Genomic DNA, 26,253 nt, shown 5'->3' on the forward strand with positions numbered 1-26,253 from the left:
GGTAAAAGTAAATTACACAAACGGTCCCTATAGTTTGGGTAATTTGTACGTTTGCTCCCTAACTTATTTTTTTACTTTGATGATCCCTACTGTTTGTTTTTGTTGTGCGTTTGGTCCCTATCTTACCTCAAAAGACTATTGTGCCTTTTTTTAATTTATTTTCTTATTTATGTATTTTTTTATATATTTTAAAAAATTAATAGACCCCATATATTTGTATCTCCTCACTCTAAACCTGAAACCACATTCGAGAAATTTAATCTCGGTCCCACCAGTCACCATCTCATCTCTCATCCTCCTCAACTTCTCTTTCCTTTCCATCTTTAATGACACCAACGTCTTCACTATCCCTTCCTTTTTCGGTCCTTAAACTCCGACGAACCAACCCCACAACCTTTCTATTGGGTTGTGGTGTGGAAAAATTCAATAAAGAGACAGTGTGTTCTGGGGTTGGTTCGCTGGAGTTGAAGGACCTAAAAAGAATGGAGAGTGAAAACATTGATGTGGGGTCTATTAATTTTTTAAAATATATAAAAAAATAAATACATAAATAAGAAAATTAATTAAAAATATAAATTAAAAAATGGCACAATAGTCTTTTGAGCTAAGACAGGGACCAAACGCACAAAAAAAAATAAACAGTGGGGATCATTCAAGTTAAAAAATAAGTTAGGGACCAAACGCACAAATTACCCAAACTACATGGACCATTCGTATAATTTACTTTTACCTTTTCGGTGTGTTTACATCTGGGTAACAATCATTTTTTTGTACACATCTTGGTAACAAACTTTTTGGAAGTGTTCACATATGACCATTATGACCGGATGTAACCTGCTACAGCCGGTCATAATGGTCATATGTGAACACTTCAAAAAAGTTCGTTACCTAGATGTGTACAAAAAAAAGATAGTTAGCTAGATATGAACAAACCAAAAAGTTAATTACCTTATTAAGTCAATTTCCCAAATAATAATAACCAAAAGGTTTCTAGTCTAACGGTATTTGGTGTTGTCCTTCCTTCTTAAGGTTGAGTGTTCAACTTCCGTTGTGACATAAATGAATTTTAGGACTAGTTTACTAGTTTAGGAGTAAGTTAGATTTGTCGTTAAAAAAACTTAAATAATAATAATAATAATAATAATAATAATAATAATAATAATAGTTTTAAGAAAATAATTTTAAAAGTTTTTGTATTTAATATACTTTTTGGAATCCTTTAAACAATTCCACGAATTTAGGTCACTTGCACTTTATATAAATATGTGAATTTTATATGTCTGTTAGACATATATTTAAACTAAGCCAACCTATTTACATATACATGAACAGAAAGTGGAACCTACTTTTAAAAATTCTACCAAAATTAATCGAAGATAAGTTAATTTTAAAGTTGGCAAGGCCCTTCCTCTAAGTATATTGTTTTACTTTCTATCTCTTTGATTCATATAATAATAATTCATATATGGTTGTTCTTGTTAACTTTCACAAGATGAAAACTTGGAACTACCACTTAGAAAACACGACTGAAAATGATATGTAAAAAACTGGAATGAAAAATTGCATTTCACTACTGCTTTAACAACCGGAAAGTACAAGACTTTTATATGAAAATAAACCAGAAAAACAGGAACTAACTTCTACTGATTCTACCAACTTTATTTAAAGTACATAAGCATAAAACTAGGACACTACTAACAAGTTGAAACATGCAAATGCTCTGTAACGGTCACGAGTTGATGATGTGGCATTGCTTAGTCAACAAACTCCCTCTCAATGCCACAATTCTTCATTCCAACCTGTGAGATAAACTTCAATAGCTTGGGTATTGTCAACACCTTTGTAAGCATATCTGCCACTTGATTATCCGTATCAATGTGTACCAGATCAATTTCACCCATTAACACTTTCTATCGAATGTAATGATCGTGGATTTCAATATCTTTTGAACGAGCATGGAATGTTGGGTTACCTGCTAATTGATTGCCGACATATTGTCACATCTTAGCACCACCTGATCTCAACAATCATGTCTCAGATCACTTAAAACTTGCTTTAACCATACACACTCTTGTGCAGTCATCGAAGCGGAACGATACTCAGCCTCAGTTGTTGATAATCACATTGTAGGCTACAATTTACTGCACCATGACACCGGCCTAATTCCATGCAAGAAAACATACCCGGTTGTTGATCGACGAGTGGTAAGGTCCCCATCGTAATCTGCATCACAGTATCCAGACAACATGAATTGTGACTCCCTCTGATTCCCAACCCAATTTTCCCCTTAACATATCGAAGGACCTGTCTAATAGCATGAAGGTGTGGCCTTCTGGGTTACTGCATGAATCTGCTTAAGACTCCCACACAGTACGCCAGGTCCGGTCGAGTCAACGTGAGGTAAATTAGACTTCCCACCATCTTTCGATACATTGTAGCATCATCCAATTTGTATCCATCGAACTGATGCAACCTAACATTTTGATCCATGGGTGTATGAGCTGGTTTTGCATCAAGCATAACAAACCTTTGTAAAAGATCCTCCGTGTATTTCTTTTATGCAATAAGAACCCATTATCTTTATAACTCAATTCCAACTCTAAAAACCGTTTTAGCTTCCCCAAATCTTTCATCCGAAACTGTGTACATATATTCTCTTTCAGCTGGTGCACCTCTTTGCTGTAGTCACCTGTGATGATTAAATCATCTACATACACCAACACCACCTCTACTTGTGAACCATGCGCTTTAACAAACAAGCTAGGATCTGAGTTAGTACCGGAGAAACCATTATGTATCAGAAATTCAGCAATACATCCAAACCATGATCTAGGGGGTTGCTTCAATCCGTATATGGCTTTCTTTAATTGTAAACATAATTCGGATGATTTTTATTCTCAAATCCCATTGGCTGCACCATGTAGATCACATGGTCTAGAGTACCATACAGAAAAGCATTGTGTACATCCATTTGATGTAACACCTAACTGTTACGTGCTGCCACAGCTAAAAGAACTCGAACCGTGGAAAGCTTAGCAACCAGGCTGAACGTTTGTTCGTAGTCTAGCCCATGTTGTTGAGTGAAGGCACGAGTAACCAATTGATCCTTAAACCTTTCCACCGACCCATCTGTTTTATGCTTCACCTTGTACACCCACTTGCTAGTGATGGGCGTAACATTAACCAGTTTTGGTACTAATTACCACGTTTCGTTTCTTACTAATGCTTCAACCTCCTCTGTCATAGCTTGTTTCCATGCAGGCTTGAATTTGGCTTCTTCATATGATTCTGGTTCTTTAACCTCTTTAATAACAGTTTCCGCATGTGCATATCTAGGATTAGGGGTTCTAATCCATGTTGATCTTCTTAGAGAGTTTACATAAGCACTCCCTTGGGAAAAGACACATGTATTCCAGGGATTTTGTGATGAACTGACATACAAAGGTTGGTCTTGGGTAGGCTGTTCATCACATGTACTAGACATGTCATACTCAGTATCAACGATACCAAAGAAAGGTAAATAAACCTGATGTGAGTTGACACTCTCATTGTCTTTGATAATGTATGGCAAGTCTTCACTAGGTTCTGACCACCATGAGGATGTCTCGTCAAATACAACATTCCGGGATACGGAGCACTTTCTCGTAGATGGGTCATAACACCTCCAACCCTTCCTTTCACTGTCATATCCAACAAACATACACTTGCTTTCTTTCTTCTGCAACTTGTGTCGATCTGAACTAGGAATAAACACAAAGCAGACACACCCGAAAACACGAAAATAGCTTACATTAGGCTTGATTTTCAGCAACTTCTCACACGGTGACACATATTTCATTTGTTGTTGAGGTACCCGGTTGATTACATAGGCAGCTGTCTGCATCGCTTCTGCCCAATTTTGCCCAGGAATGTTTTTGGCGTGCATCATACTCCCACAACTTCAGCCAAGTGTCTGGTATTACGTTCTAAGACACCGTTTTGTTGCGGGGCATTAGGACAAGTTAATTGTCTTCTGATCTTGCACTCGTCTAAGTAATCTGTGAACGCCTGAGACCGATACTCACCACCGTTATCTGTCTGCAGCATCCCGACTTTGTGAACGGTTAATTTTTTAGCCTCCATTTTAAAGAGTTTAAACTTATTCAAGGCTTCACTCTTTTCCTTCATAAATAACACCCAAAGAAACCGTGAAAAATCATCTATGAATGTAATCATATACCTCATACCTCCAATGGATGTTTGCTTCATAGTTCCAAATACATCACTGTGGACTAGTTCCAAGGGTTTGTTTGATTTGTAGCTTGAAGAATGGAACACTAGTTGGTGGGATTTATCAAATTGGCATCCGGAACATACTACATCTTTAACAACCGGTAATTTAGGAAAACCTGCAACCAATTGATTAGTCAACATCAATTCCAGCTTAGAATAGCTCACATGCCCCAACCGTGAGTGCCAAAGGTCAACACTTTGAGTATTCTTGGTCTTTTCTATGTAGGCAGCCTCTGCAGAAAGTACATACACTGTGTCTCGTCGCCTACCACTGATAACAGGAACTGATGATGTCTCAAATTCATCGAACACGCTCACTTGGTCCGGTCCAAACAAAACGTATTTCCCAGCAGATGTTACCTGTGGAACAGAGAACAAGTTATTTCCCATCCGTGGAACATGATAGACATCCTCCAACTTCAGTTCTTTTCTGTCGGAATTAGTAGGGAGAGAGACATCCCCAATATTGGCGATTGGGTGTCGGGAATTTGCAATGACTACAACTTGATTGTTGTTGTACTTTACCGGATTTTTGAGTTGGCTCTTTTATCCGATCATATGGTGAGAATAGCCAGAGGCAACTATCCACTCATCTAAGTGATTTGCGCTCCTTTCAGATGACGTAGCTAGGGAAAGATCTGGGCATTCTAAATTCATGTTCACTTTATTATCTTGGGCTAAAACAACTTGGGCTTCTAAATTAGTAGACCTGATAGACACTTGGGTTTCAGAATCCCATTTCGCTTGGCTGCTTTTATCCCTGGTCACGTGATCCATTAGGGCATTCACTTCCCACCCTTCTTCTATTTGGACAGTCGCTGCATTCTCTTCTTCATTTTGTTGTGGACACTCCTTGGCCATGTGACCTTTCTTCCCGTAATTGTAACATCGGAAAGGAAACTTCTTTCCCTGTGAACGTTGCTTGTTGTCTGATGAATTTCCGAACGAGGCTTCTCCTTTCTCCTTCTATTTCTTTTCATCAGACATGTATTTCCCTTTGCCTGAGTTTCTATTTGTAGACCTATTTGATTTGTTCTTGTGTTTCTTTTCCACATACATGGATTCATCATTGGCCTTAACTTGTACACCTGCAAATTGTTTCACCAAGGATTCTTGGCTTGATAGGCATCGCAGTGAATGTTAAATATATTTTTTGGATTCGCCGTGTGAATTTAGATTCACATTGTAAATATTCAAACATTCACATTCTGAATTTGATGAAAAAAAAAACAATTTTTTTTATCGAATTTGATATCATTGGAAAAAGGATAAAAAGTTATGAATTTCTGTATTTTTAGTTTTTTTTTTATAAAAAATAAGTTGTAAAAGTTAAAAAAAAGATTGGTTCCTTGGTTCCTTCGTTAATTATGGTTCTCTATTGAACCTCACCCTATATATATATATATATATATATATATATATATATATATATATATATATATATATATATATAGGTAAGTTCAATTGAAAAAATAAAAAAAATTGAGAATGGGGGAATCATTTTCAGCCACTCATTTATTTTTGCCGCAAAAGCCTCCATCGTACAGGCGGAAATTGAAATGAATACACATGTGTTTTCCAACAAAATATGTTTTCTTAAACTATGCTATCATTACCTTAATATATACAAAAACAATGTTTTTTTTTCATTTTTTTAATTTTTAAAGAGCTATTTTTATCGAAAAATGATTTTAAATATATCAAAATTCATAATTTTTTTTTCTCTATAAATAGACATCCATATTGTTATAGTTTTAAGATAAATTAAAATTTTTATTTTTTTATAGTTTCAGCTATCGTTATATATATATATATATATATATATATATATATATATATATATATATATATATATATATATATGTTCAGGTTCATTTTAGACCATGCTAATTTTGTGAGACCGTGAGACCAAATCTAAAAATAATTTTAAAATGCAAAATAAAAGGAAAAATCCAAAAATTCTTTTTTTAGTTATTATTTTCGGAACTTTAATTACCTAAAAAAAATAAAAAATAATAAAAAAAATTACCGTTTTTTTTTTAAATACGTGAAATATTCTAATAGAATATTACACTGTAAATATTCTAATGTGATTTTTAGAATGTTAGAATATTATACTAGATTTTTTCGAATATGTAGAATATTCTACAATTTTCTACTAGAATATGTAAAAAAAAAAGTATTTTTTTTATTTTTTTGGTATTTTTTTTATTTTTATTTTTGGAAAATATAAATTTCGAAAATAATATTTGAAATTTTTTTTTTGAAAATTTTCAATTATTTTGCATTTTAAAAATATTTTTTGTTTTTATCTACCAAATGAATGGCTAGGATTGCGTCTCATGGTCTCACAAAATTAGGCCGTCTCACATGAACCTAAGCCTATATATATATATATATATATATATAGGGTGAGGTTCAATAGAGAATCATACTTAACTAAGAAACCAAGGAACCAATCGTGAGCGTTGGAAATCATAACGATCAACAGCCAAGGAAATAGATGTACACTTTTTCATTTGACGCACACACACCGGATTATACCAAAATCCATCTTTTACAAAAAACTCACCACTTTTTTTCGTTTAAAATTTTTTTTAAGCCATGTTTTTTATCGAAAAAAAACCGAATATACCGTTGTTCACGATTTCTCGTTCTCTTTCCATAGAGATCCATGATGATATATAAAAAACGAACTTTTTTTTTCGAAAAAAACCCACTTCATTTTCTTTGATGAAAAAATTTAATGTCTATTTTTTTTATAGAAAAAAATTTAATAAATATATCAAAATTCATATTTTTTATACTTTTTAAACATAGATTCGTATTCAAGTTAAAAAAAAAAAACTTTATTTCAGTTTAGATTCACATTGTGAACCTGTTCAGATTCATATTGTAAACCTATTCAGATTCACATTATGAACCTCCTTAGATTCACAGTGTGCATAATAAGAAGTCAGATTCACAGTGTGAATCTGAACTGATCGGAGCTTTTTCACCTTGTGAATGTTAAAATTTGAAATATTTACAGTTTAGATTCACAGTGTGAATCTACACTGATCGAGGTTTTTTTTTGAACCTTCTCAGATTCACAGTGTGTATAATAGTAATTCAGATTCACAATGTGAATCTGAACTGTTCGAGATTTTTCATATTGTGAATGTTAAAAATTGAAATATTTACAGTTTAGATTCACAGTGTGAATCTGTACTGTTCGAAGTTTTTTTTTTTTTTAGTCGGTGTTGATGTTTATTAATAGAGTACAAAAAATTAATATTTTTGGTATAATTAGTTTTTTTTTTGATAAAAATAAACTTAAATATTGAAAAAACTAAGAAAATTAAGTGGGTTTTTTCGAAAAAAAAAAAGTTCGTTTTTTATATATCATCATGGATCTCTATGGAAAGAGGACGGAAAATCATGAACAACGGTATATTCAGTTTTTTTTTTCGATAAACAACTTGGCCTAAAAAAATTTTAAATGAAAAAAAGGAAGTGAATTTGTTATAATCCGGTACATGTGCGTCCATTATAAAAATTTACAACCCTTCATTTTGCCGTTGATCGCTTTAAATTCCGACGTTTTGGATTAGTTCCTTAATTAATAATGGTTCTCTATTGAACTTTTCCATATATATATATATATATATATATATATATATATATATATATATATATATATATATATATATATATATATTCTGCTTAATAAATGAAGCTTTGCAAACACGGCCAGTTCAATTATTTATAAATAATGTCCTGGTAGTTAGGATATCATTTGAATATTTTTCCTATAAGTCTTCATTGTCCTCAAAATTCAACAATTTGCAATGATTCAACTCTTCACTTTCATTTTTTAACGGCTGAAATAATTGGATTATTTTTTAACCACTCAATCTAATTATTTGGAGCCTTAGGGTTTCTAAAACAAAACCAATTATAAGAAGACAACTATATTATAAAAAGGAAAATGACTTGCAAGGATAATTATCTTTTCGTCTTGTTCAGGTTTAGGTAACTTCATTTTCTTTTTGTACACATTTGACCATTTAACTTGTTAAATGTGTTCACATATTACCATTGCCACCTGCGAAAAAAAAATAAAGTTGTCTAAATGTGAACAATTTTTTTTTACAAATTTCTTCAGATTTTTTATAAATTATTACAACATTTTTATGATATTTTTTTCCTATAGGTTTTTCTAATACATTGTTTTAAACTTTGCTTATATTTTTTTTAAAACTTTTTGTATACTTTCATATAATTTTAATGCAAGTGCTTTTAAACCAAATATTTTATAAATGTTTTACTTTTTCTTATAAGTTTTTAACTTGTTTTTTTTTTTACATTTTCATATAATTTTTTTTATAACTTTCATACATTTATTTCTAAACTTTCTTTTACAACATTTTTAAAGTGTTTCATAGATTTTGTATGATAATTTAATATTTTTTATAACATTTTAAAATACTTTCGTGAAATACTAGTTTAAAACGTTGTATTAAAAAAATTAAAAGTTTATAAACTTCTAATCAAAAAGTATTAAAGAGTTGGAATAATTTAAAAACATTTACATTATATAGATTTTTATTGTTTTTTTATTTGCTAAGTAATATTTTCTTTTTATTTTTCTAAAAGACCCTCCATACTTATTGTTACATATTTAATTTATTAAATTTTTTTGCTAGATACTATTTACTTTAAAAATATTGTATATGCTTAAAAACAAAAGGAAAAAAAATATAAGAGGCTATATAGAATATTTCACAAAAAAAGCATATTTATTAATTAAAACGTAAATTTTAAAATTGATCAATATTTAATTGATATTTAGGAAATTATGGATATTTTAAAAATAACGTTTGAAAAAAATAATACAAACAAATATGAAAAATAAAATTTTTATTAAAAGTGGAGACAATGATTTATCAAGATAATTAACTTTTCGTTTTGTTCACATTTAGACAACTTTCTTTTTTTGTATACATTTAACCATTTAACTTGTTAATTTGTTCACATATTACCATTGTCACCTGCTGTAGCTGGTGGCAATGATAATGTGAACACATATAACAAGTTAAATGGTCAAATGTGTACAAAAATAAAGAAGTTATCTAAATGTGAACAAAACGACAAAGATGATTACCCTGGTAAGTCATTTTCCCTTATCAAAAAGTTGCTCCTTTTGGTTTAATTCTCGACGAGCACCGATGATTTACGGTACGTCCAACGAGCACAAATGATAATCATACAAAGAAAATCAACAATAACATGAGTCAAGTGAGCAACTAACAAAGAGTCCACCCAAAAGAAACATATCCACCACACTCTGAAAAATTTACATAAGCCTATCTAACCATCGACTAACCCATTGGTAAACCTGAGCACCCACCGCACATCATAAAAATAAATGAGCAATATCGTCCATAAGGCTAAGGGGTATGATCACCACCAACCTACTAGAAAAGTGATGCCAATTCAGCGCCACGTCACCTCTTGGAAATAGTTACCACTCCACAATATTTATAATTTTTATTTTTTATTTTTTTGACATTAGATTAAATAAAAACCATAATTTAAAACATAAATAAATATTTTACATTATGTTAAAAAAACACAAATTTAAATCCTAAATTACTTAAAAAACATTAAAAAATTAAAATAAATTACTAAAAAAAACATAAAACATACCAAATAAAACATTACATTACTTAAAATACATAGAAATTTAAACATAAATTACTAAAAAGACATAAAAAAAACATAGATCTAAAAAGTTATCCATATTGTTGAAAGTGTGTTTGTGATCTAATATATATATATATATATATATATATATATATATATATATATATATATATATATATATATATATATATATATATATATATATCAGTGTTGTAAAAATGGGTCTAGGCGGCCGATTAATCGGGGATTAATCGTTAGGCGGTCTTCAACTGAATAGAATTAAGACTAATCGGTCGGCTTAATCGGTTTTGGTCAAAGGGGGTCAAAGTCGGAGCTAGACGGTTCTAATCGGTCCTAGGCGGTCCTAATCGGTCCTAGGCGGCCAAATCGGCGAAATTTTAAAATTTTCAAAATCTTAAATATTAAACCAAATTTTCAAAATTTCCAAAGTTCATAGTATTTCAATGTTCAACTAATATATAAAAAAAAAATTTTAAAAAAAATAAATTTTAAAGTTTTTCTCCAAAATTTTCAAAATTTCTATGTTTTCAAATATACAAATACCCAAATTTACTTCTTTTCTTAAGATATATTAAAATTTGAATAACTTTTCTTATTAATTGGATAATAAATTGTTGTGCTTGTTAAACTTTTTATTAAACTTTTACGCTTATTTATTTATATTCTTACGATTAAAGTTGGATTTATAAATTTTTGAATAATTTTCTTAATAATTAATGGTCCCCGATTAATCCCAGCCTAACCGATTAATCCCTAGACCCCAGTCCACCGACTAGCTCACGTCTAACGTTTTCTGCAACCTTCATATATATATATATATATATATATATATATATATATATATATATATATATATATAAAGAGAGAGAGAGAGAGAGAGATTAATTTTAAATTTGAAAGATTTTTTTTTGTAATGTTTCCAACGGCTTCATCTTCATCCGTCTTCATGCCCACTCCACACCCAACCCACCGGAGCCCGAGGGGGTATTCACGTGTGGGTTAGTGTGCCACGTCGGGACTCACGCGTGAGTTGTATACCCATACCGGATAGCCTGAGATCTCCACAAACATAATATGGATTGGACTCCAAATCACGGTCTCTCGTCTCCAAATCCAATCTTATAGGAATACGGATCGAGACGAGCTTTCCAAATAAGAGCATTAACTTTAATTGAGACAAATTTATTCCATCTCGTTGAGATGTACGTAGTGGGTAACCATGTATCATCAATGTGAACTCTGACCAAACCAACAAATCAAACTTCCCATGCCATTTATTCATCGTCTCTGACAAGACACAACTACCTATAATCTGGAGTAAAGCTAAAAGTTGGATCTCCTCAATACATCCTCGAACTGGACGAAGCCACCGAGAACTCCATTGTTGATTCTCCCAATGCTCATGAATTGTACCCGTTTTTGCAATGATAGCATATACGAACAATGAAATCTTAAAATGAATGACTCATCCCCACACCAAGCCTCACTTTGAAAGTTCATGGAAACACCATTCCCTAATAACCTTATACATTATCAAATATTTTATAACATTCATGTCATGCATAAGTTTAATGGAGCCTATAATGTTTATCCAAATATCCTCATTTAAGGGCCCGGACATTCCCACCAGAAAAATCACCATTAGCTTTATTACACGTTTTTATCAACCTAACCTAAAGAGAGTCTGACTCATTAAAAAAACACCACTTCCATTTATACAACAACTCCAAATTAAAGGCATAAAGACTACCAACACCTAATCTACCATTCTCTTTCGAGTTCAAAGTGACCTCCCATTCACCTGACTTATTTTATGTTTATCAATTTAACCACCCAAAAACCTAGTACAAGTAGCTCAAGAAGCTGGTTAACAGCCTCTAATAATTTAAAAATAAACATATAATATATGTCTAAACTCCCCAAAACCAACTTCAAGAGCATAAATTTACCCAGCGGAAAGAATTTTCACCTTTACTTTAGACAAGTGAACCTTGAGCTATTCATAATACCTCTCCACCCTTTCACTTTATTCATATTACCATCCGCCAGAGCATGAATAGCTTCAAGTCCCACACCTACACCATGGAGTCTCGACTTCTGTAGATATCTTAAAACCAGAACCATAAAAACACCAAAGATTCTGAATCAATTATGAACATTGTCCTTGTCCAAGGCATACATAAAAAAAATCATCGATATAAAAGAGATGAAATACCTGCAAGCCTCTATTCCTAAGAGACACACATCGAAAAATGTCATAGAGAACAACATTGTCCCTAGCAACGTAAAGACCCTCCATAGCAATAAGGAAACAAAAAACGAGACAGATGATCACATTGTCTCATGCCCCTATGAACTGACACTCATCAGTGAGACTACCATTGATAAGCACTGAAGACTGAGAAGATATAAGGTAATTCTGCAATAATCAAATAGAAAACGAGACAAATGATCACTTTGTCTCATGCCCGGATGCAACTGACACTCATCAGTGAGACTACCATTAATAAGCACCGAAGACTGAGAAGAGATAAGGTAATTTTGTATCCAGTTACTCCATTTAGTCCAAATCCTATAAACTTCATCACATGATCCAAATACCCCTAACCCAAAGAATCGTACAGCTTATCAAAATCAACTTTGAAAATCATCGTCCGTCGTCTATTCTTCTTAGCCCAATTAACAATCTCATTCGTCATTAAGGGTTTGTTGAGATATTGCTGAGCTTTAACGAAAGTCGATTGTTTTGTACTCATAAGGCAAACAATCACCAAAGAAAGTATATTATCTATAAGTTTAGCAATAATTTCATATTGCATCCCAATTAAACTAAGAAGTCTATAATCTTTGACACAATCAATGGATTATCAACATTCAACTAATAAGTCTATAATGGATTTTCAACATTCCTCATTTTCGTGGGTTACGGTTCGTATAAAAGAACATGACACCTTTCCCAAGTTGAACATGACACATTTCCTAAGTTCTCCTTTATTTCCTTCTACCGAATTGCAGGCTTGTATTAAAGGCATATGTTTCTTTTGTTGTGACTGAAACGCAATGCATATGACGACTATTTAAACCCAATAGATTGGATACCAACAAAGAAGTTTGTTACCTAAAATTGAAAAAAAAGTTGATTGTTATTTCTTGACATCCGGCGTTGTTATATATTATAAAACTAGTTGTAAGACCCATGTATTACATGGGTTAATGTAAAAAAAAAGTTAAATATAAAGGTCAAAATATTTGAGAATTTTGAACTTATAAGAAAATAAAAAAAATAATGAATTATTACAATGTAAATGTTTTTTTATCTTTTAAGTTTAAACAAATAATTTAAATAAATAAAAGAAAATAATGAGATTTAATTTTGGGAATTTTGAAATTAAAAAATAAGTTTATTAATGAAATTAATATCCATTTATTGCTACATTTGTTGCAATTATTACATTAAAATATTATGTAGAATTTAATAAAATAAAAAAACTCTTAAAATGACATGTGGAAAAAAAAATTAATTCAAAATAAACATAAAATGACATTTGACAAATTGAATGGAAATGTGACAAGTGACAAAAAAAACATTTATTTATTAGAGAAGATACGTTTTAACCTATATAAAATGACAAGATATTATAAGTCCAGTAAATACAATTAATTTGTGTGTAATCATTATATACAATAATATGCAAATAAGTAATTTTATGTGAGAATTTTATTAAGTAATAAGACTACAACTCCTAGAGGGGATCTAGAAAATGTTCTAACTCTTTTGAGATAAATATTTATAATAAGACAATTAAAAGTATGAAAGGCAATATACATAACGAAATAAAACCACCTTTTTAATTGTCCGGTTTCCATCCATAAACATTTATAATGTTTCGGGGTCTTCATATATCCACAAGATGGCGACTTGAAAGGTCGAAGACAATTTTGTAATTTTAGACATCGTTTCAATCTTTATGTTTTCAGGACCATCCAAATGATTATAATTTTGACAATATTTTATATTAGAATTAACTATTCTATTTTAATTAGATTTTATTTATCAAAAAGTGTCTAATCCAGCGGTATAAGATGATGTTTTCCCTCTTTAAGATTGAAGGTTCAAGTGTTATGGTGGACATAGGTGGGATTAGGTGTTAATTTACGAGAAGATTAAATTTGTCGGTTAAAAAAAACAGATTTTATTTAGGTAAGGTACGTCCGACTCTTTTATATATAACCGGACAAATTGCACAAAATAAATAATAATTTTATAAAAATTTTATTTTGACAGCATGTTATTTTTTTTCTTACAATTAAGACACTAAGTTTTCACAAAAGTTCGATTTTAACACTATGTTTTCCAATTTGTTTCAATGTTGACAATTTGACCGGTCAACCTAATTGTCAACTAATATAGCATTGTAACCAAAATGTTTCTAGCCCATCGGTATCTGGTGTTGCCCTCCCTCCTTGAGGTTGAGGGTTCAAGTTCCGTCGTGGACATATGTGAATTTAAGGTGTAGTTTAGGAGTAGGTTAGATTTGCCGTTTCAAAAAAAAAAAAAAAAACTAATATAGCATTGTAATGTATCGGTCTTTAATTTTGTGGGGCGGACATGAAATGATGAAATGAAATTTTTTGTGACATCACTTTATGGTTGTGTCAAAAATGAATATATATATATATATATATATATATATATATATATATATATATATATATATATAGTGATTTATTTGAAAAAAATATAGTGTCAAAATCGAACTATTTTGAGAACTTAGTGTGTTTTGTGCAATTTACGCTTATTATAACATAATTATTAGGACTTGTTGGAAGGTTTTAGATCCAATTTATTAAACCTTTTGGATCAAAACAGCATAACAAAATTAGTGTTTACATATGTAGTGTCACAATCCTAGTACTATTAATTTGCATTCTAATCTCTGCTAATGTAGGATGCCCTGAAGTTAATGGATGAAATGAATTCAATGCATTATAGAACAATTTTTGTGTGTCTATGCATTAAACTCTAAAGAATTTAATATATTATGAATGTCCTAAACTTATTAAACAAAAAGAAAGATTATATGGAAATAAGTGTTGTTTCGAGCTATAGATTTCATAACAATCTGAATATTAAGACAAGAAGTTCCAGTGACTACTATATGGGGCTACACAATCTAGGCATTAACTGTTATCACATATTTAGAACGAACGAATAATCAGAACTTTTTATGTTGAAAAGAATGTTATTACCAAACCATGACAATCGATAGACAAGAAGCTAGAAGAACTCATTTATATCTATAATTGCATCTATGGAGAAAGTCATGCCAACATTCTTATAAAACGATTAGAATTTGAAATAAAACACCATCAACATCAAATAGAACCAATTTGATAAATTGAACGTCATTACAACACCACGCGACCCATCTTTGACTTGAAGAGCAAACCTTAACAAAGAAGGACATGGAATCATAAAATGAGTGAAGATTTCACGAGCAATGGCATAAGCAGGCTCTGTGATTGGAGCAATTTGACTAGAGGCTTGAAAATTGCATCGGAAAACATAGATGGAATAAAGTAGATAATTATTTACAGGCTTCATGTGATAACTAAGTGTCGTGTCCAATTAGAATCACGGATGTGTCGAGAAAAATCCAAGAGATGGAGATTGAAATGTAAACTAATAAAATGAGATTATGTGTACACACCAATTTTGTTTGGTTGTTTTGTTACAAAAATTTGTCCACAAATGGTCTTCAACCCTCCAATAAGTCTTGATTATTATGTTATAATAATTGACAAATTACACAAAATACAAGTTTCAAAAGGTTTGATTTTAACATTGTGTTTTTTTTAATTAATTCACTATAATATTTTCAAAAAAATGATTTCACCAAAAAATGTCATGTCATAATGTCATGTCAGTGTCTCATCATCAAATACCGACATATCACCATTCACGTCAGCTAACAACTGTGTTGACCGACATTAAAACAAATTGAAAAATATAATATCAAAATCGAACTTTTATAAAAGTTATTGTCTTAATTATAACAAATAAATAACACCATGTCAAAATCGATTTTTATGAAAACTTATTGTCTTCTTGCATTTTGTCCTTATTTGTCTAGTAAGTATGAGGAATTAGGAATATTCCAACTATGCACGAGATTGTTGTTTGCTTGCTCGTTCTAATCCGTTTTGAAAGAATGAACACCATTTTTTTGTTCATAAAATTCGATTATTTTATCACTGTTTATGCATTTTAATCAAATATTAAGTAACTTATTTTTTAATTAATTGGTATATAAAAATGGAATTTGTCGAACGCAAGCAAGATATACATAATACATGCATTGCCCTGTCCTGAAGGTCAAAATTAAATGGTGTTTGGCCCCTGGTGTTTTATTGCCTTATATTATTCCATAATTCGGTCCAAACTGGATAATATTTTATATTCCAAAAAATATTTTAAATTTGCTATTTGAATAAGGGTCAAATTGTTTTTTTTTTAAATTCAAAAGTTGTGAGACGTCAACAACCAATTCTTATATGAGTATTAGATGCATTGGTGATTTCTAGGATGAGATAAAGGTAGGGTTGATCGATTAATAATTTGTTTGTATTTTCTTTAAATTTATAAATAAATAACTTATCAAACTTAATTTAAATACCACTAATAAACAATAATGTAATTAACCTTATATAAAAATAATATTTAAAAGATAGTTTTTTTTAATTGGCCTTCTAGTATTTTAGCTCATTTTTTTTACCAATTCTTTTTACAATTACGTAATGGACATGTAAATATATGAAAATAAAACCTAAAGTTAAACATGTTGAAATCATAGGTCGAAATTATCCTGTAAAAAACAACAAAATTGTAGCTCTAATAATACCGAAATAAAAAAAACATTTTTATTTGTCTGTTTGATGTCATTTTCAGAAAATAATCACCAAAGTCGCCCTAACGTGGCAGTTTTATCAACCCTTTTTTTAATGTTTTTTGCATAGACGAAGAGAAAATGATAGCTATTGTTGTATATTTTAACAATTGTATCTTTATTTAATGAAAGACTCGCATTTGAATTTACAGAAATTTTATTTGTTATTTTTGAAAGAATACTTTACGGCATTTATTTTTATTTTTATGAATCAAATAGTTGGTTTCTTAAAAGATATTATCATTGAGTGTGTTCGTCAAAAATAACGGGTAGTCTGGTAGTGAGAAGTTGGAAGCTGAAAGCTGTAATTTTGGTTTATATAAGCGTGTTCGGCACAAGTAATCGAAAGCCTCGAAAATATGTAAAATTACATAATAGAACATATAATTATTAAAAGTTAAAAACTATCCAAATTTTAATACCAATTGTACCGGAAATGATATTTTTTTATAAATAAAATAATAATAAAACTTTTTTAATTTTATAAAAACTAATGTCAAACATATATATTTTTTTTACAAAGTGTTTTGCATTCTAAAAGAAACAATATTATTTTAGGATACAAATTTTGGTTTATATATTCATATCATAAATATTTATTTGTTAGATGAAGATTAATAAATTATAAAATTCGTTGATATGGTTGTTTCAAATAAAAACATCATTATTGTTAAACTATATTTATATTTAATCGTATAAAATATATTTTGTTGCAAATAAAGACATCATAATTGTTAAATTATATTTATATTTAATCATATAAAGCTTTAATTAAATTACTTCAAAAAACTCAACCCTTCGTCCGACGATTCTGAGCCCTTCCGTCGACGGGTTCAAACGCCGATCAACAGACTTCGTTCTTGTCTTTCCGACCAGGTTGGGAGGGCTTTCTTATTCTTCTTCTTGATTGGCATGAATTCACGGTGGAGACCTGATGATTCTTGGAGTAAGAATCTACATTTTAATGACAAGAATCGAGTATCAAAGTTGTTTAACAGAAGAGAATTTAATGCTCATATTGTGAAAAATACCATGTAAGCCCTAATGTCACTTCTTTCTATGTGACGAATTTTCGAGATTCTGTGTTATCGACTGATTTGTAGCATGCTTGTGATCGAATTGGAAAAGTTGTTGATGTATATATTTCGAATAAGATGTCTCGATTGGGGAAACGCTTTGGTTTTGTTAGATTTGTGGGTGTTAGAAAGAGTGATCATATGATTACACATTTATGTGACGATTGGTCTCGTTATCATAAGCTTTTTGCTTCTATTCCAAGAGTTTCAAATCTGCTTAATTCTATTTCTCATAATCATGAGGTTTTGTCCAAAGTTGAAAAACATGTTTCCCCGACTAATTCTTATGCTAGTATTGTTAGGGTTCTGCCAATGAAAATCTTTGTAAGGTCCCGGTTAAGGACATCTTAGTTCTTCCCTCCGAGAACTTTTTAGTGGAAAAAAGTAAATGTGCGTGCCCAGTTAAAGCTAGAGATTTCTCCACATTGCCTAACATTCGGACGTTATGTTTTGATGAAGGGTTTGACGATTTTTACATTCGTCATGTTGGTGGATTATAGGTTATGTTTGAATTTAAAAGTAAAGAGGCGTGTACAAACTACAAGGCTAGTGATGTTATTAATCATTGGTTTTTGGAAAAACTTTAAGTAAGGTTGTATTGCACATATTAGAGATGATCTTCGTGAAGACGTTTATAAGAACTGTATTTGTATTTTGACCTCTTTCCAAGGAATCATTTCGGATGCAATTAAGGTTTAGGTTGATGATATCGTGTTTTCGGTTTGAATTAAAGAGGCACCGGGTTGGAACCCCTCTTTTTCTTCCGACTTTCCTAAATCTAACTTTGAAAATCATGATGCTCATGGTCCTTTTGAAGAATATGGGACTTTTCATTCCATGCATGACAAAGAGTATATTTCGAAAGATCCAATTAGCATCTATGAAACTATGGAGAATATGAAAGAGAGTGAGGAAAGAAATATTACTTCCAATAGGCATACAGGTGGGGACTCCGAAAAAATGTTAATCATATTAATGAAAATTTGGAAGGGAAATTTTTTAATGGATCCTTGCAAAATCCATATTTCACTGTGTTTGATTGCTATGCAGGCTGATGAAATCCCGACACCTGCTCGATCTCCCGTGGAAGCAGATGTCTCGGCTGATGTTCACAAACCTGCTACTATCCTGGTGTCAGGAGTGAATCCCGAGACAACAGTTGTTGTTGCGAATAGTCCAAAAACATCGAGGATCTCACCTGATGTCCCAAATGTTGCTGGTGTCATACCTGTTGCTGTTGTAACACCTCAAATTTCAAGACAAAATTTTCATTTTTAATTCACCAAAAAATAATCATAATCCCAAATTATCACAGAAGTTATAAGTCATTTTCAAAACAATATTAGAGTATTCCAAAATCCACAAATCTTCATGAGCCGGCATATGTGTACAATCATGCCTTCGCCTCCCTGGAATCTACTGAAGTACCTAAAACACATTTAAATCAACACTGTAAGCACGAAGCTTAGTGAGTTCCCCAAAATACCACATACACAAATAATAAGCCTCTCGTGGCTAAATCTCGATAAGGACCCTCCGGTCATGTGTCTCAGTGAAGACCCTCCGATCCCACGTCTCGGTATAGACCCTCTGGTCATACATCAACATATATACATAATAAGTCACAAAGACAGAATGCATAATAACATATAAAGCAGATAAGGCCCTTCGGTCAGTAATACGAATATGACTCTCTAGCTCAATAATATAAATAAGACCCTCCGGTTAATAACATAAATAAGACCCTCTGGTAAATAACATAAATAAGACCCTCCGGTCAATAACATAAACAAGACCCTCCGATCAATAACATAAATAAGACCCTTCGGTCATGCATGCATTACCACACATGTAAGTATAGTGAGAAGACTCACCTCAACCGCTACACGAAAAATCCTACATTGTCGCTGCGGCCAAAACAACCCAACACCATAATAGAAAACTATGCAAGGCTACACCTCAACACTATGCCCCAAAGATGGCCCCACCCAAACAGGCTCACAATGACCCAAACCCAATGGGCCCACCAAGGCCCAACCAAGAGATCCACAAAAGACCCACTAATGGCCCATTTTCCAAATTGGGCCCAACCCCATATGGGCCTTATCCTAAGCCCAAAGATTCTCTTAGCCCAACAATAATCTGAGATGGCCCAGAGGACCAAACAGAAAGTGGAACAAAACGACCCAAGGATACGAAGCCCAAAACGCAACAAGCCCACATCGAGACTACGAGGGGCGTACCTCCCCTGGTACGCTCAGCGTACAAGTGACTCCTGATCGGGGAAACTAGTCCAGTACGCGGGACGTACTGGTACTTACGTGTGGCGTACTGCTCATATCCAAAAACTCTATTTCGACTTAACCACTTCAGTCCAAAGCATCCAAACCTCAGGGAAGCTTCACTTCAAGTTCCTAACTGATAAAGTTGGCGACTTTATCAGTTTGCATGTCTTAATGGGACCCAACTTCCAAAAATAACCATTAAGACTCTCTTTAATCATCTTAACACATGCATGGAGAGATCTAGACGACCAAGTTCTCATTTTTATGAATCAAGACAGCTCACTACACTTAAAAGGACAGGAGATTTGTTCTGGAGTTCACCAAACTCACAAAGTTCCAATCTTGGGACATAAAACCCTAAAAATGGACCCAAAACAAGAACTAGCACAACAATGAGCAAGTTTCGAACTTGATACCTCTGGAAGATGCATCAACTAGAGTAGAACTCAGATCCAAAAGCTAGAAGCACCATCTATCCTCCTTCAAGACTCTTTCTTCACCAATAGCTTCACCAAAAAACACTTAAATGAGCCACCACACTCACACAAACTAGGGGAAACGAGATTAGGGTTTGAGAGGGCTTGGAGACTGGAAATGGTGGCTGAAAATGAGGCCATCATGTTCCTTAAATAGGGTCACCTCAAAATATTAGGGTTTCTTTCTGGACCTAGTATGCCCAACGTACCCCCTGGTATGCTCAGTGTACTAGGTGACCTCCGCGATCATGCAAAGCGCATGAGTATGCTAAGCGTACACAAGTGTATGCCCTATGTACCCAATTTGCTACCCATTTCTCAATTAGGACTAAACTTGCCAAAAATTCAAACTATCATAACTTCTTCGGTATAAGTTCGTTTCCAATGAACCTTATATCCACGGAAAGGTGGCGAGAACCCTACGCTTCTAGCAACACATCACAGCCTTAAAACTCCATGAACAAAAACTCAAAATTCATAAAAGACCGAGTCGACGCCTTTACCGATACTCTTGGGCTCTAAAGCACAGCCCGAACCCTTTATCACACAAGCTACCTTTTCCATATCCAAAAAGGGTCTAAACCTTTCTCCTTCAAAGCCTCAAAACCTTCTCATGCCCGGGTTATGGCCCACGAGCCTTAAATCACAAACGATCCGAAACAGGATGTTACAGCTGTTGTCCATGAACCAACTACAACTTCGGTGTCCTCGACTACCTCGCATACGAGTGGTCATGCTTTATTTAATCGTGGTGGTGGTGCACCAGTTGGGTTTTCAAGAGGGTATGGTCGTATGTTAGGGGTGGTTAACTCGGAAGATTCTTTTACTCATCCGTCGGGTTTTTCTAATTATCTGGGCGATGGTGGATATTCTGAAGGGCCTTTTAATAATTGTTCATTTTTATAATGAAATTTAAAAAACATTAGGTATTGGAAGAGCTGCGGGTTACAATATGGATGAGTGTTTTGATCGAGTGAAAAAAATTATCGAAGGCCACGTGAATATACAAGTTCTTCTATTATATATCTCTCAACTAATATTCAAGGAGCGAGGTGTGATGACAAGCGGTTATGGGTTAGAACCTTATGTGAAATTCATAAGGTGAACTTTCTAGCTATTCAAGAATCAAAAATGGAGGTTATGGATTTGGTTGCAGTTCATTCTTTTTGGGGAAATGTGTATTTTTCTCATGTATTTTCCATTTCTCATGGAGCCTCGAGTAGTATTCCTGCTATTTGGGATCCGAATTGTATTTCTCAAAAAAGAGTGATTATTTTTGATTATTTTGTGGCGGTAGAGGCAATTTGGTTGAATTCAGGATTGGAGGTCTTGTTTATTTCGGTTTATGCTCCTCAAGAGGCCGATTATAAGAGACAACTCTAGTTAGATCTTCATCAGATGATTAGTTCATTTTATGGAGAATGTGTTCTAATAGGATATTTCAATGTTGTTTGTGATGAATTAGAAGATTGGGCTCCAAGTTTCATCCGGTGTCAGCTAGTTCTTTTAATCAGTTCATTGATCATGATGATTTGATTGACATTCCTTTAGGAGGGCCTAGGTTTACTTGGAGTGATAAGTGGGGATCTAAATTTAGTAAGTTTGATATATTTCCGGTCACAGAAGGTTTATTGGGTTTTTCCCGCACATCACTGGCATGGTTTTTGGAAAAGAAAAATCTTGATCATCGTCCTATTCTTCTTTTGGAGCACAAAGTTGATTACGATCCTTATCCTTTTCATTTATTTGACTCTTGGTTTGATATGGATGATTTTGATGGGGGTAGTTTGTGAGTATTGGTCGCACGGGGTGGTCGCTAATAATTTATGGATTATTTTTAAGAAGAAATTGCAAAATCTTAAATCTAAAATTAGATCTTGGAATTCTTCTACTCTTGATCGATTGAGTTTAAAAAGAATGGAAATACAGGATTTACTTGAATCAATTGATGTGTGTCTCATGGATGATGGCAGTTCGGCTACGTTGCGTGAGCAGCGGATTTCGAATCAGAAGGAGATTATTGATTTATATCATTTTTCTCATGTTGATTTAGCTCAGAAGGCGAAGATCCAGTGGGGTATTGAGGGAGATGAGAATTCTAGTTATTTTCACGATACCGTTAATTGAATAAGTCGTTAGTTGGCTATTCGTGGTGTGTTTAGTGATGGGGTGTGGGTGGGTGAACCGGGTTTGCTAAAGGAAGACTTATGGTCGTTTTTTGAGTCTCTTTTTTCGCGACAAATAGGGCCTCAGTCTAAGACTGATGCGTCACATTTCTCTACTCTTTCAGACTCTCTTACTCACTTTATTCACGCATTTTTTTCTCGGGATGAAATTAAAAGGACGGTTTAGGATTGTAGTTCTTCTAAAGCATAGGGTCCTTATGGTTTTTCTTTTGGGTTTATTAAGCGGTACTAGGATCTTATTGTGGATGATGTGGTGGATTTGGTTATGCATTTCTATAGTCATTCGGATGTTCCAAAGGGGTGCCACACCTCTTTTTTTATAGTTATCCCGAAAGTCAGAGACCCGAAGACCGTTAGAGATTTTAGACCTATTAGTCTAATTGGTTGCCAATATAAGATTATTGGTAAACTTTAAGCTAATAGATTGGCAGTTGTTATTCGATTGGTGGTGAGCTTGGAGCAGTCTGGTTTTTTTAAAGGCAAACAAATTTTGGATGAACTGTTTCTTCTCAATGAGGTTGTTGCTTGGTGTAAGGCATCTAAATATCAAATGTTGTGTCAAAGTTGGTTTCAAAAAGGCCTATGATTCTCTCTCATGGAACTAGCTTATAAAAATCATGCAGATCATGGGTTTTGGTTCAAAGTAGTATGAGTGGATTTTGGACTTGTTGAGTTCTGCTATAGCTTCATTGTTGGCTAAATGATCTCCTACGAAAGAATTTCAGATTCATAGAGGTTTGAGACAGGGGGTTCCACTTTACCCATTCCTTTTTATATTGGCTATGGAGGGCTTGCATGTTTCTTTGGAGAGGGATCAGATGCCTAATGTTTATAGGGGTATTTCCATTAATGGCATAAAAATCTCACATCTTCTCTATGTGGATGTTGTAGTCTTGCTTTCGCCCCAGAGTTTGGAAAATCGTATTCATGTTCTTCGAATTATTCATTTTTTTCATGGCTTCGGGTCTTAATATCAATTTGCAAAAAAGAAAAGTGTTTGGATTTAGGGTTACTTATTCTCATGTTGTAGGTGTTGCAGGGTGTATGGGTTGTGCTTTCTTCTTCCTTTTATTCACCTTGGGGTGTCAATGAGTCAAAATATGATGCGGGTGAGTGCTTGGTCTTCCATTATGGATAGATTTTGGAGTAGATTATCGAGGTAGAAGGCTAAATATAACAACCCGAACTTTTCTCATCTAATTAACTAGGGAATCATCAAAGTTATCTACAAAATGCATAATTTTATTAACTCAAAACAATATACATCCCAAGGTATATTCGGGTTTACAATAAAAAATAAATACACATTAAAGCAACAAAGAAAATAAAGATACATTAATTATTCTTCTATCCTAACTCCTTGTGCTCCCATCTTCTCACGTACCACGACTACTACCTAAACCTACAAAACATGAAAAACATCTACTACATCAGACCACAGGTCTAACAAGTTATACTCTAATCTGTTTCATTTTATCTACTCTTTTTCTAACTCGTTCTTTTCTTCACATATTCTAACATTCTTTCTCATCCCATCTGTCTGTTTTACTCTTTTCTCAAGCCTTCTCATCTCATCTATCTCTTACTCTATCTTCAACTCTTCTTCTCTAATCACATCTCCTCATCTCGTATCCTCTCTTAGGATCATCTCATGCTCTATACATATTCTATCTTCTCTTACTTTATCTCTCTCAGACTCTTATTTCTACATATACTTCCTTGTCCCTTACTCATATCTCCTCTCATACTATGTCTGTTCTTCTCAACTTTATGCATTATTTTCTCGAATTCTTACTCTACTCTTTAATTTTCTCTTACTCTTAACATGCCTATCTCATACTCTGTTCACCATTTATCTCTCTATTCTCAACTCTAATGCCTTATCATTATATTTTCATCTAGACCTATCCGTCCTGTCTCATACTACAATCTACTCTATCTTTAGATGGAAACAACATCCCACTAACATTATTGGGTACACCTATAGGAATCATAATCTCAATCCGGAATGAACCATATCTCCAAAGGAATCATCTTTCTACACTTCTCTAACTCTTTTATGTGAACCATCACATAACACTTGTCCCATGGAAAATCTATTTCTTTATCTCATCAAACGATCTTTTACTACTCATCTAATACTTCACTTATTAAGTACATCATCTCTATCTTCTTCTATCATCTCTTAGGTATTCTATACAATACCAAAAACATCTACACATACATAAATTCTTAGCTATATGATTATAATGCATATAACAATATTCTATCTCTTTTTACCATCTCTTAGGTATTTAGCAAATATCCTTCCCATCTAACCATACATACTTTAGGTATAAATACATGCTCTATTACATGTTTCTAAATGTATAGCTTATACATACACTCTATATATGCACATGCTCTGATACATTATTTTAACGTGTATTCACTACCTATCTTCATTTAATAACTTGAGGGCATTCATTTAGTGCCTCAAGATCCAAAATACACACACACAAACATATATATATATATATATATATATATATATATATATATATATATATATATATATATATATATATTGTAACATCCCAAAAATACCAACTAAAATGTAACATCCGAAAAATACCAATTAAAAATTTCATTTTTAAATTAGGTTAATACATGAAAACATCGTTACAAAACGTTCATAATATTAATTTATGTCTGAAAACCGGTAACATCATAGTAAAATATTCAGAGTACATCCCTGGAAATCCATAGTGCGGAAACAAGAGTGTGTGTGATATGCCGCTACCGCGCCAGCTCCTTTTCCCTAGCTGAAGAGATACCTGAAAATAACACTATAAAACGTAAGCACGAAGCTTAGTGAGTTCCCCCATAATGCCACATACCATGCAATCATATAATGAGTAACTAAGGGATACGGGCCTCGCCCACACCCATAGAGATACGGGCCTCGCCCACACTCTGCTATCCATGGAGATACGGGCCTCGCCCACACTCCGCTACTAAACCATAACATACAAGTATCACACAGACAACAAGTATAAGCAATTCTATCGTACTGGCATATAACACAATCAAACTCGGCTATGAGATACGGGCTCCGCCCACACTCTGATACTAACATATCGTCTATACGGGCCGGCCTTGGTGCCTTAGACCCGTCCCTACTGGAAGGAAACTCACCTCGAGAGTAGCTGCCGAAAACCTGTTCAGACTACGCCTGGCTGCCGCACCGGTAATCCCTCCGGCTATAAATCCGTAAACATGGATTAGGTACTCATAAATACCCCTAAGGTCAAATGACCGGT

General features: G+C 33.0%; 1 protein-coding gene across 1 annotated transcript; it reads left to right on the top strand.

The window, feature by feature from the left end:
* Positions 1-21,896: 21,896 nt before the first annotated feature.
* Positions 21,897-22,892, top strand: LOC145104847 (uncharacterized). Its single transcript, XM_079042015.1, has 3 exons — positions 21,897-22,096; positions 22,231-22,554; positions 22,640-22,892. The coding sequence occupies exons 1-3, from the start codon at positions 21,897-21,899 to the stop codon at positions 22,890-22,892; spliced, it is 777 nt and encodes a 258-aa protein (XP_078898141.1).
* The last annotated feature ends 3,361 nt before the right edge of the window (positions 22,893-26,253 follow it).

Source organism: Lactuca virosa, chromosome 4, assembly GCF_052849685.1.
Source record: "Lactuca virosa cultivar CGN04683 chromosome 4, Lactuca_virosa_CGN04683_v6, whole genome shotgun sequence".
Classification (NCBI taxonomy): Eukaryota; Viridiplantae; Streptophyta; class Magnoliopsida; order Asterales; family Asteraceae; genus Lactuca; species Lactuca virosa.

Coding starts and splice junctions, on each gene's coding strand:
- LOC145104847 (XM_079042015.1), top strand. CDS start 21,897: ATGGAGGTTATGGATTTGGTTGCAGTTCATTCTTTTTGGGGAAATGTG. Junction 22,097..22,230: donor AATTCAGGATTGGAGGTCTT/GTTTATTTCGGT, acceptor GTGATGAATTAG/AAGATTGGGCTCCAAGTTTC. Junction 22,555..22,639: donor GATTTTGATGGGGGTAGTTT/GTGAGTATTGGT, acceptor ATCTAAAATTAG/ATCTTGGAATTCTTCTACTC.